The 12726-nt window shown below is 42.3% G+C and overlaps 1 protein-coding gene across 2 annotated transcripts in view; it reads left to right on the plus strand.

Annotated features, from left to right (window-relative positions):
* The window catches only part of ANO6 (anoctamin 6), a 308488-nt gene that overhangs the window by 195422 nt on the left and 100340 nt on the right, over positions 1–12726 (plus strand). For both annotated transcript variants that reach the window (XM_069229080.1, XM_069229079.1), the window contains exon 7: positions 86–201. In XM_069229080.1, coding sequence (XP_069085181.1) covers positions 86–201 — 116 coding nt within the window. The remainder of the gene's footprint in view (positions 1–85; positions 202–12726) is intronic.

The following is a 12726-nucleotide window of genomic DNA, read 5'->3' on the forward strand; positions in this document are numbered from 1 at the left end:
CTTGGACATTATGTATCATATACAATATCAATTATGAAACCAATACCATGAGAGTCAAAGAACATATTTTGTTTTTGTTTCCCAGTGCAGATTTAATTACATCTCTGAAGACTCTAACTGTCCCAATGAACGCTATCTTCTATACAGAGAGTGGGCTCACCCTCGCAGCGGTTTAAAACTCCAGCCATTGGATCTTGTTAGGTGGGCAGAGCATACCATTTACTAAATTGAAGAATAATATGGCATTTGTGTGACTCAGACATATTTTTCGGTTTCTGGTGGCCAAAAAAGCACATTAATCGTTATAATCAATGTGTTTCCAAACTGGACATGATTAAGGAATGCATTGTTAGTGAGTGTGACCTGGTTTTCAAAATAGCAAAAAGTCTTCATGGAGTTCCCCACATCTGTGCTGAGCTCACATGTTGGCCAAACGGTGAATAAATGAGAGGAAGAAGACAGCTGAACATAGACTGGAAAGTAGGGGCCTGGTTTGACAGGTGGTACTGCATTACATTTCCATGCTGACACACTACTGTCTGTCATTTTCTTACTTGTCCCTTGCCACCAGGGTTTTCCCGGCAGTGACAGACAGGAAAAATGACATTACACCATCAACCATAAATAGTGCAGGCAGTGGAGTATGCTTCCTCTGATGAGCCATACTTGTCAGGGGCACTTGGAAAAAGCTTTTAGTTGACAGAAAACGTAAGGTCCTACCATCTCTAAATGAGGCAGGCAGACAGAGAGGTTTGGCTACAGGATATACTGTCACCTCTGGGGCAGAGTCCCTGTCTGCCAAACTCTAAATCAGGCCCTAGATTTATACTCAGGGGGTCCCTACTCAGGCAGCCCCCCACTACAGTGGTAGCCTCTTTACTGATGCCAGGTTAAATTGTGTAAGTAATCTAGTGCTCAGTCAATGAAAACTCCTACTCCACACTTTCTGTTTGCAGTTAGTAGCTAGAGATGAAGAGTATGATGTAACCAAGTAACCTAAAGATTCTCACTTGGTGTGTCACTAGGGGAGCAACACCTGTCCCCTATTCTCAGCAAGCATTAAATCTTTCAAGACAATGTTTAACTTTAACTAGACTTCAATCCCTCCTCTTCTGCCTGGCCCCTTTGCAGTATTTATTGTTTCTATGTCCAGTGTATCAAGTCTTACCTCATACTACCTTTCCCTCTTCTCTTGTTTCTGTGTCCAGGTTACCCAGTCTCTTAAATCATACTCCCTTGCCCTCCACTAACACGTTGTCTAGTACCTGCATCCATGTACATTGATGATTCCACATTTCCTTCCCAGCATTGGTTAAGAACACAATTCCTTAGCTAAAATTGGAAATTACATATCCTCCATAGGGAATCATAGCCACAGACTGAGACAGGCCTCCCCAAAGATAGTGCCCTACACCCTTAATAGATTAAACGTATCTGCGAAGACTGAACACAGTGGATTCAAATGACACATTGAACCATGTCTGTTCAGTAAGGGCGAACTCTCAATTAAATTGTATTTGGAAGGTGATATTAACATTTCATAGTTATTTAAAAACTTGAAATGTTTAGGTTATTGGTAAACCCTTGCAGATTGTCATTCACTCTAAACCATTTCAATAGAGACTTAGGGTGTGATTTAAGGTTTAACAGTTGGTACTCCATCCATCGGGGTGGCAGAGGACATTACTTCCATCTCCTTGATGAAGTACCTTCTACCAAATGTAGAGATGACCAGCAGCCCAACATTCACCTCTGTACCTTGAAAGGAGCTGCCATCATGGCGTTGTTCTTCAAGGTACAAAACATTTTGTGGATGGCCACTGTCAGTTTTGACTGCCATCTGCTAAACGTTTGAACTTTTTTTTGTTCATCAGAAATAAATTCCCAAAGCTGGAGTTCATTTCTGAAAATACCAAAAAGAATGTCTTGCATCCCGGGAGTTCTCTCTCAGGGTGTAGGGGTTATTTTTTTTCTGTCCTCCATCATCCAATTCTACCTAGTAGTAATGAATAGAAAAAATGACATTATACTGTCCACCCTGAATAGGCCAAGCAGTGTAATGCCCTTTCTCCAACAGCCCCTACTTCATCAGAGGAAGCCCCCGTTAGCTCCATTGATGGAAACCTTAAGGGTCAGCCTATCTCTAATGGGGTAGGCTTACTGAGAGTTTGATGGACATGGTACTCTGTCGCATTTGTCATGAAGGAAACTGTCCACCAAACTTTAAATCATGGACTTAATGTTTAATCAGCATTTGATTTTATCAGCATTAACTTGAAACTGGAAAAAAGTGGATTTTCATCTTAAGTAGTACCATGAAAAACACATCTCCTAAATAGTCTTGTGAATTATACCCAGAGTATTAAGGATCTGATTCACAATGGCAATTTTATTTAAAGAAGAGAGCGGTTATTAATGGGTGGGTTCGATAGCTTCATCAGCTCAAATCAGAAACTATTAGTGATTCTTTTTTTCTGCTGAGTAAGGGTAAAGTCCAATTCTAGACATAGAGCTAAAATATTTTCCGTATGCACAAAATACACTCTGACTTCTTTGACCAATTTTGTTACTTTTTGTTTTTAATAAACATAAACATTGACAAATCTTATAGACGTCGCCTTTGGGACTATCTGGCTTTGTTGATGCCTTTTGGTGCTGATGTACAGCATCAGCAAGCTGTGGTGGGATCAAACATATCTGGAGAAAATAAACCTACAGTTCGTACTATGCAAACCGTGGTAAAAGGGATGAACAAAGCAACGTTTACATTGAAAGAGACATGCCTTTTTATTGATGAAGGCAGTCAGATACTAGCTGAAGGAAGGAAAGAGCAGGCTCATTATCAGAGCACAATCACAATAATAAGAGTTGAGGGGTAAGAAAAATGTGGCACGATTAATAGTTTGGCAAATAAAGTAAATATATTATACTAGCATTGCAGAGAAAACTCAAAAGCGCTGTTTACAGAACTCTTTGAATATGGTGGTGCTAGTGCGCCCGGTCCTTAGTAAATAAACTTACAAGGGGACGAGTATAGGTCGATGAACCTTTTGAATTGCATGGAGTATCCTAGCCATGTAGTGACCACCGCAATGGTAGTTGACATCATCAATTAAGATACATCCTATGAAAACAACCTTAAACCATAATACTCAAGAATAACCACTACTCAGGAAAAGGGTTAACAAGTTTTATTCCCTATTGCTTACAATTCTAATCATCTGTTAGTTCAAAATTTATTCAAATCAGTTCTTTATTAATTCATCAGTGAAAAGACATTGGGCCTGATTCTAACCCCGGCGGTCTTCGACCGCCGGGGCGAGGGTCGGCGGGAGCACCGCCGACAGGCCGGCGGTGCCCCGCAGGGCATTCTGACCGCGGCGCTTTGGCCGCTGTCAGAAAGGGTAAACCGGCGGTCTCCCGCCGGTTTACCGCTGCCCTCAGAATCCCCCATGGCGGCGCAGCTTGCTGCGCCGCCATGGGGGATTCTGACCCCCCCTACCGCCATCCTGTTCATGGCGGGAAAGCCGCCATGAACAGGATGGCGGTAGGGGGGGTCGCGGGGCCCCTGGGGGCCCCTGCTGTGCCCGTGCCCATGCCAATGGCATGGGCACAGCAGGGGCCCCCGTAAGAGGGCCCCGCAAGGTATTTCAGTGTCTGCCTTGCAGACACTGGAATACGCAACGGGTGCTACTGCACCCGTCGCACCTTCCCACTCCGCCGGCTCGATTACGAGCCGGCATCCTCGTGGGAAGGGAGTTTTTCCCTGGGCTGGCGGGCGGTCTTTTGGAGACCGCCCGCCAGCCCAGGGAAAAACTCATAATACCCTCCGCGGTCTTCTGACCGCGGAGCGGTATTATGGGGGCGGAATTCTGGCGGGCGGCCTCCGCCGCCCGCCAGAATTGGAATCAGGCCCATTATTTCTTGAAAGAAAACATATGCGGCAAAGCAACACCATAAGCTATGAATATCAGCATTAATAATGTAATTCAGCAATAAAGTTCGTCAGTCATTTGTCACTGTCCACGTCACCCCTAACAGCCTACCTAACCAAGATTAACATTAGCATGGGAGTCTTCATGCAAAAACAATTTGGGGGAAAAACTTTATTTTGGAAAAATCTACCTAAGAGAGAAAATCTATTCAGAAACAGCGCAGTTGGCATCTAGAAGAAAAGGCACATTTGTCAGTCACATTTTCATAGCTACCTATCCAGGATGGATCAGCAACGAGTCAGTCTTCGTCCCCAGGTCATCAGTAGTCAGCTAAGTATCAGGCTCACAGAGTATAAGCCAAATTATCAGCACTTCCGACAGCATCTCCTGACATCATCAACTTTCCCCTCGCAGTTCTGATTTCGCTCCCCATGTCATGACTTTTTATTAGGGTCACCCAGTCCATCCCACTAATTGCTAATTGGTCCGTCTATCGGAAGTTATGACTCTAACCTATAGTTTTTATTTATCAAATCTCTACTTCTGCATAGGCTTCAGGCCCCATAAATTTGATTGGTCCTTCTTGTGATCATCCAGCTCTTCAGGTAACAAAATTGTTGCATAAATAGTCTTTAGTCAGTGCCTCTATTGTTCGAGCCCTGGGAAAGTACATTTAGCCTACACTACACATAATTGTATCAAATTTTCTATATCATCTCCTGTCGGCTGGTACATTGCAGAATGTTCTAGCTGAGCTGTCTGAACTCTGAACAGTTAAAGGTCCTTTCTTCCAGTTACCAGTCCTCGAAAAAGCTTTTCGAAGTCTCCACGTTATGAGCAAGCAGGGCCCAGCAAAAGCAGGCCTTTAGTCCGGCTAAATTAAGAACATGAATTAACATAAAACATAGGTTATACATTCAGTTATAATATATTAATACGTTTTATATAGATCTCATTATTTAGCATCTGTTAATACACATGGTGACCACTCTCCGTGGGCACATTTTCGATTATACACGTTATTTTCTAATATTAATTTCTCTACACGTTTTTCTCAATAATAAGCACACATTAATCATTAGAAAGATCTTCAATTAGAATATCTACTCCATCAGTGGTGAATGGCAATTGTAATAATAAACAAACACGGAATTAACATACATTTTCAAGAATTCATGGAATGCACAGGTTTTAGAAATGTCCGGTGGAAAAAGCAAAAGATAACTGGAAAGCTTTCAAGAAGCACTGCTACATAACCATTAACAATAGAATTAGATCCACACAAAATATAGAAATAATCAAACAAATAACCCAGAGTTATTGCTCTGTAAACTACTCAGTGTGAGGGATCAAAATGACAGTGCACACTTTTTAGGTCGAGCTGTCTGACCAGCTGTATTCTATCTGGGTTTTTAATCACGCCCACCGCAAGCCAATCACTATTACTCGTTTGTGAGCTTGCCTTTCAAAAATTATTTGTTATCATTGGTAAATGCTTTACGTTTGTCCCTCCTTGGGGCGGTTTTGTTACCGCCTTGGACACCAACCCTGTTACATGGATAATTGCACAATGCCGATACGTTTGACTGCGAGTGAACTTCTTTTTCCTTTTGTGTCTCTCCTTCACGCTCACGCTTTTGGCGGCCATGGCGCTTTGAATCGGCTTTAATATGTCAACTTTTTTACTTTTCATTTTTTAAATTTAAGTGGCAAGAAAAGTCCAGTTAGGAATTTACAACGTTAACACCTTTAACTCGAGCAAACGCGAGACCCATTGCATTGTAAATGCTTGTTTTTGTTTCAGTGGACCAGCATCCACAGTGTGACTTGTCAATTTAAGCTATAGGGTTTTTGTTTTTACTGCATCAAGGAAGATCATTTCTGCTCTTTGCAGTAACTGAGCTATGAGCAAGCCTGTTCCCATGCCCAGTAATGTGGCACTTGAGTACCACGTAATCGAATCAACATGCCTCAGTTAATTCAGTCTAGAATGGAGTCACTGAACCCCTGAAAAACCAACAGAACAGAAAAGTGGACCCTCCCAAAGGACAAGGAAAATTGACTTGATTAATGGCAAGTAATAAAAAGAAAAATACTCTCGTAGCGAGCAATGATGGCACAGATCCCAAGTTGCTTCTGATTTGAACTGGGAAGGATTAAATCCTCTACACGTAACAAAATGCCTAGTTGTGTAAATACATTGCTGTGAGCCATCTGACATAGGCATCTATTTATTTCATTATTTATATCAGACATCATCTCAGATGATATTAGTGATTCAGAAGTCTCCTCAGCATACACATTTAAAAATCCATTCCTCTTCTGAGCTCATTAATAGCTGAAGCAAACAAAGACTTTTCTATGGAATAAAGTATTTATCCCATCAAGACAGCCCTGACATTCCTTTGGATTTCTATCTGGTGCAGACCAGAAACCACACTCAAAGCAGTGATTACAGACTGCCTGGCCCTAGATAAGGCATTCCATTTTCAGTGGTTATAGAATGTAAAGTCATAGCTATATTCAATTGGTCACCAAGATTTTTTTGCAAGCCCTCAGACCTTACCGAGTCATTCTAAAGCACTCATTGAAAGGGAACTGCTAGCTCTTATGGCAGCCAGTAGAGAGGTGCGGGAGCGTGACAAAAGACTTGTGGAGGCTTACGCCCCATTGAGAGAAACCATTGTATAGAACCCTATCTGCTCATCATTCCTAGGAAAGAGAGTTATTACTTGCTAAGATGTCACCTAAGTATGGACCATCTCTTGGTCTCCTATTCATCGCACGCCTACTGTGACAAAGATATCACAGTCTCACTTTGTGACTCTAAAAACGACCCAATCACAGCTGCATTTTGTCTTTTTTTGTGATTTATAGGACGATCTAACGAAACCCATACTGGCCTCTTTGCTTGGAATCTGGTATCACATACATTTTAAAGGTTAATTTCATCCTCTGTTATGCTGCTCAAAATTGTGGGGGAGTAATAATTATCAAATGTAAACTGGTTCCTTTGGCAGTGGCTATTTTGAATGTTCTGCCTTTTACTGATGGTGAATGATGTACATTTGCTTGCAGTCTGATGGTAGATGCACTCTAGTTTACTTCTGACACTGTTGTACCCCTTTGAGCCTTACTTGAATATTATACCTTTAAAGAATGTTATTTGCGGCCCATAACTGTATGTAGCGTCAGTGGAACCTGAACATAACTTTATGTAGTTACAGTGGAACGTGAACCACATGACTGGGATATCAGTTTTACTTTATGCTGCACTTTGTTTTTCTGTTTACTGCCATTTTAATTTGTTGTGCTTGTTTTTTTACGGCCCTTTTGTGGAGCCACAAGTACCTGTATGTATTAGTCTCTGACTAGGGTTACAGTATCTTATAGTGCATAGATTTGGGGGCATGCTATACATATACACAGTGGACAGTACTAGTTTTATTGCACATATGCACTTTACTCCATCGCTACCACTTTGCTATACCTGGCATTGGTATGTCCCCATATGTATGATATTATGTGCTGAGACTGTTCACAGAATTGGTGAATTGTTCTGTCAAATGCTGATTTGTTCATCTTTAATTACATATATAAATTTGATTTTCTTTTGGATACAATGATTTTTTCAGTCTGCTTTTATGGTTCCACAACCAAATAAATATTTTATACTACTACTTCCACTTATCCCAAATTACATAAATCTGTGTTTCTTGCGCTTTGTTTTTTTTAAGGGTCATTTGACTTCCAGAAATTCTTTCTAGTCCCAGGAAAGTCCCAAGAGGATTGTGGTTATACAAAAAAGGTAGCTACTTTGGTGAATAGCCAATATATTTTCCTAAAGACACCAGGAGACCTGTTTGAGAATTTAGAGACCTTTCTTTTAAGCATATGCCATTATGTATCAGGTGTAAGCTGAAGGGTTCTTATAGAAGTGTACCATACATTAGGGCTTACCATGTTTAGATCCTCTTTTATAGGATTTAAAGTTCCATGGGGTGTGAAGTGAGAGATAACAAAGCCCCTCATGCACCTTAAAACACCCCATTCCTTCTCCTGCTACCTAATTAGGGATAAGTAATTTGAGTGTGGTAAGGAGCATGCAATTATCACAGAAAGCTATGGAGAATAAAGATATTATTTAGTTGAAAAGCCAGTGCTGCATCTTGCAGAATCTTGCCCATTTATCTATGTTAGTTCTATTGGTAGGCCAAAGGGGATTTTCTTATTTTCCTATCTTCAATGAGGAGGAAATGTAAGATTATGCTAAAGACAATGAAGCATGTGACATATACAATATTTCTTTAATCACTGTCCTAGCTACACCAATGAAAGTTGACAATATGCTATACTCATACTATATAACCCTGTATTGGAGCCTGTGCAAGAGTCATTCCTCTCTCTTATTAAATGACTTTACCAGACAACAGTATGAAGTTGAAAAGGTAGGAAACTGATACTGCAGGGACAGGGTGGAAGGATTCCACCAGACCTCGGCTGGAGGTGAAACAGAACAGCTGGTCTTGGGAAGTATTAGGTTCAAGCACAGCCTAAAAGAGAAGATGCATGAGAAGCCAGTAACACCATGCATGAATTTATAAAAGGCAAAAAACATATAAATAATAATGTAGAAGCATTAAACATAAACCTTATCCTACAGCAGAAGGGTATGATATTATTTATTCTGCACTGTCTTTAATAAAATCATAGATTTACTCTTCACTGAAGGTAGGAAAATCCATATTTTATCATAAGACAGTGTGCAAGTTGGAGAGGTTTTGGATTGCAATATGATCTAGAGACTTAAGGTAAAATGCCCTAAAGGGTGCAGCCTGAGAACGAACAATCGGATGCTCTAAGGATGTAGTCAAGCCAGCGACAAAAGGCTTTAGGGACCTTAGCTCTGCAAGTGGAATTGGCTTCAATGCCCACTGCAATGATGGCTAACCTGACCCAGTGGGCGAAAGTAGCACATGAAACTGGATTGTGACATGATTTGTGAGAGGTGTATTCCTGAAGGCAAGAGACTACACAAGTAGCAGGGAAGGCAGCAAAGCAAAGGGCAGATGTAGAGGCAGTGTTGCTATGAGCCAAGATTTAAAACATCGTTCCAACTGAGGTGAAGTCCAGGCCTGACACGGAGAGAGCTCTGACATCAGAAACACTTTTGAGGCATAGCACTATAAGAGATGGGATTTTCTAGGAGATGGAGAAATTTGGGAATTTAGAGGAAAGAAAGGAAAAAATGAGGGACGAACACCTGGCAGAGGAATAACACAGTGAAGTAAAACTCTTAAGGCAAATGTCCTTCATAAGACGGCAGGCAAGGGAATCTTTTCCCAAAGAGAAAGTATAATGCGGAGGAAGGTGAGCCACAGTGCAAAATGGTAGACATAAATAGCCCTGTATGAAAGGCCTTTGGATAAAAGTGTCACAAGTAAGTTGGACAAGGTCAGTGGCAAAGGAAGCAAGGGGATCCAAGTTCCATCACAAGCACCAACAAAGCCAGACCGTCCTGCCAGTATTGTAGGCTCAATGAGTGCCCGGGGTGCAGGATTCATCAACCAGGTCTACAGCAATCTTGAATGGTCTGGACAACTCAAGGTTCCTCAATTTTCCCATGCCAGAAGAAGACCTTGAAGGATTAGCTCATGAGGTTGGCCTTCTGGGTTCAGAAGAAGGGAGTTTAAAGGAGAGGCAAAGTCAAGGGACACCTATGGCCAGATCCAGGACCTGGACAAATGTGCTTTAGAAAGCCAATGAGGGGTGATAATGGACATAGGAGCCATCTTGTGAATAGAACAATCCTGGGCAGAAGAGCTAACTTTGGAAAGACGAAGTTGTATCTAGTCCTGAAGAAAGACATCCACCACACAAGTCTCTAGATCAGGGCACCAGCTCATGAAGGCCGGAGATTCAAGTGTGAGGTGAGCAGTCTATATCCAGGGAAACGTCAGAGATGGACAAATTGCTGGATCTAGTTTCCAGTCTCTGGAGTCCCTCAGGTGGATGGCGAACCTGTCTGCAATACAGTTTAAAAGACCTGAAAGATGTTTTGTAGTCACTGATTGTTGAGGATATGATTTTCCCAAAGATCTCGGGAAAGGTCTGGTAGGGCCTTTGATCTTACACCTCCCAATTTGTTGTCATCCCGTACTACTGACATATTGTCCATGTGGAGCAGAATGAAATAGTTGGACCTGTTTTTGGTGAGCTTTTTACTGCAAAGATGCCTGTGATTAGCTCCAGAGCACTGATGTGGAGCCTCTTTTTGGTTGTGAACCAGAGGCGCCCAGTTGACACAGATTCGGAGCTGGCACCCCATCCTAGATTGCTGGCATCTGAATTGGCGAACAAGTCTCGGGAAGAACCGGAGAAGCTCCAGTCATTCCTGTTTTTCATATTTAAAAGCCACCAATGTATTGCCATGCAAGATTCATCATCCAGAAGGATGAGGTCCATGTAAGAGAGCCCACCTCGAAAAACATGAGTTTTCCAGCATTGAAGGGCTTGATAGTGCAGTGGGGCTGGAAAGACTGGTTGGATAGAGGATCTTAAGGGGCCGATGAGGTGAGTCAAGTACATCAGAGGAAAGAGGCAGACTGCCAAGGCAGCTTTCAGTTCCTGTCTGATGAGGACCTAGTTTTTGCCAAAAGGTTTGAGCGTTCAGGTGACTGTGTCCACTAAACAATCCAGAAAATCTGTTTTCTCAAATGGAATGCAAGACTTTTTTTTTTAAGTTGACCAAGAAGCTTAGACTTTGGTGGCGGTAGACTGTCAATTCTAAATGTCGAAAGAGAGTGGCTGCAGAGTGATGTATCAGGACCATATGATCCAGGTAGATGATGAGGGAAATGTCTGTGGTTGTTTGGTGACACACCAAGGGGCGGAGGAAAGGCCAAAGGGAAGGCAGCAGAACTACAACGTCTAATGTTTCCTGGGATCCTGCCTCAAAATTATTTTGTAATTCCTGGGTCTTTGCTACACAGAGATAACAAAGACATCAGGGTCTCCATTATCTAGGTAATTCCCTTTCCACATGACCTTATTAAAAGTGTGTCACATGTGCTCTTGAATTTAAAGGTTTTTAGGCTTAGTCTTCGAATGACGTGCCATCTATATTTTTCCTGTCCTCTTCTGACATTAATAACATGTTGCTACAAGACAGCAAAAAGCCAACAATGTCCTCTAAGCATGGAGAGAAAGATCTCAATGGTCCGGTGGTATTAATTTTTTATTTTCCAAAAAGAAAACCTTCTTAGGGTTTTCCTTTGGAAATAGAAAAATGGTGCCCCTCATGATGCAATGAAACTGCTCGCATTGTTTGATTTTGGTGAAAGAGCTCCTGGCGTTTTGGAATAAGCACCAATTGTAAAAAATGATTAGCAGACAATTCTAGATATGACAGGTGGGTTGAAGCAGGGATGGATAGTCAAACTATGATATGATAGGGAAATGATCACCTTTGGGAATCCTAGATGAGTTAGGATTTGTTTTGGTGCCTGCATGGTGGAAAATGTACTCCTCATGACTTCACTTGTGAGCCAGGGAAAGGCTGGAATGTATGGTCACTATTACGTTAGTCACACTGTTACTGGCACTGAAGGTTTTCCAAGTTCCCAAGGCCAGACTATCAGAGTCTGAAGTCTCCATTTGTGAAAATCCTGGTTTTGGAAATGGTGAGGTTAACATGATTAGTTATCCCCTGGTCAAGTGTCTGGAGACAGTGGTCTAGTCTTGAACTATCAAGATCACCCTCTTTAGGACGGTGTGGTGGTGAACATTGTTGAAAGCTGTTGACAAGTCCACTAGAAGCGGTGCAACAACATTCCTATCCCCAGTGGTTTTCAGACTATTCAAGATGTAACACTTTTGGTATGTGCAATTATACAGTGCACAGTGGACCCTGCAGGGTATCCTGGTGCTGGAGCAGGAGCTGTTTGGGTCAAGCCAGGTTCTGGGCTGGGTGAAGAGCCAATTCTTCAGTTTCTTGAGGAATTCAAGAACTGAGGAGGAGGCTCTTGTGCACAGGGGCAGGTTGTTTCAGGATTTAGGAGAGGGGCAGGAGAAAGCCCGGCTAGAGGATTTGATTCTGCATGTGTGGGGTTAGGTGAGAGCCTAGGGTCCGACTAGGAATGCCGCTGAGCAGAGGTGTCTGGTAGGTTCGTGAAAGTTTATGCAGTTGTTGAAGTAAGTGGGGTTAATGTTGTGTAAGGCTTTGTATGTGTGTGTATGTGAGTGTGAGGAGTGTGATGAGTGCTCTTTTATAGATTAGGAGCCAGTAGAACTCTTTGGGGTGTGGGGTGATTTGGGTGCAAGGTGGGAGGTTTAGGGTGAGCCTGGCTCCTGAGGTTTGGATGATCTTGAGTCTTCTGGTCATTTGAGGGTTGATTCCATCATAAAGTGTGTTGCCTTGGTCCAGCTTGCTCATGATGAGGGCTTGGGAGACTGTTCTGCGAGTGTTGGTGGGGAGCCAATTGAAGATGTTTTTGTGCATCTTAAGTGCGGGGAAGCTGGAGATGGTGACTGCATTCACTTGGCATGTCATGGTGAGATAGTTGTTTATTACTTATTGCAAGGGTCTTTGCATGGGTTGCCAGGAGGTGAGTTCAGCTTACCACCAATTGGAGTCCCGGAGTGAGATGTCTTTGCAGAAAACAACTACTTTTGTCTCGTTTGTGTTGAGGTTGAAGCAGTTGATTTTCACCCATCAGGTGATTTCAGTCATACAGGTGGAGAAATTGATCCTGGTGTTTGGTGTCTTCTCAGAGAAGGAGAGTATGAGCTG

The sequence above is a fragment of the Pleurodeles waltl genome, chromosome 4_1 (genome assembly GCF_031143425.1).
Source record: "Pleurodeles waltl isolate 20211129_DDA chromosome 4_1, aPleWal1.hap1.20221129, whole genome shotgun sequence".
Classification (NCBI taxonomy): Eukaryota; Metazoa; Chordata; class Amphibia; order Caudata; family Salamandridae; genus Pleurodeles; species Pleurodeles waltl.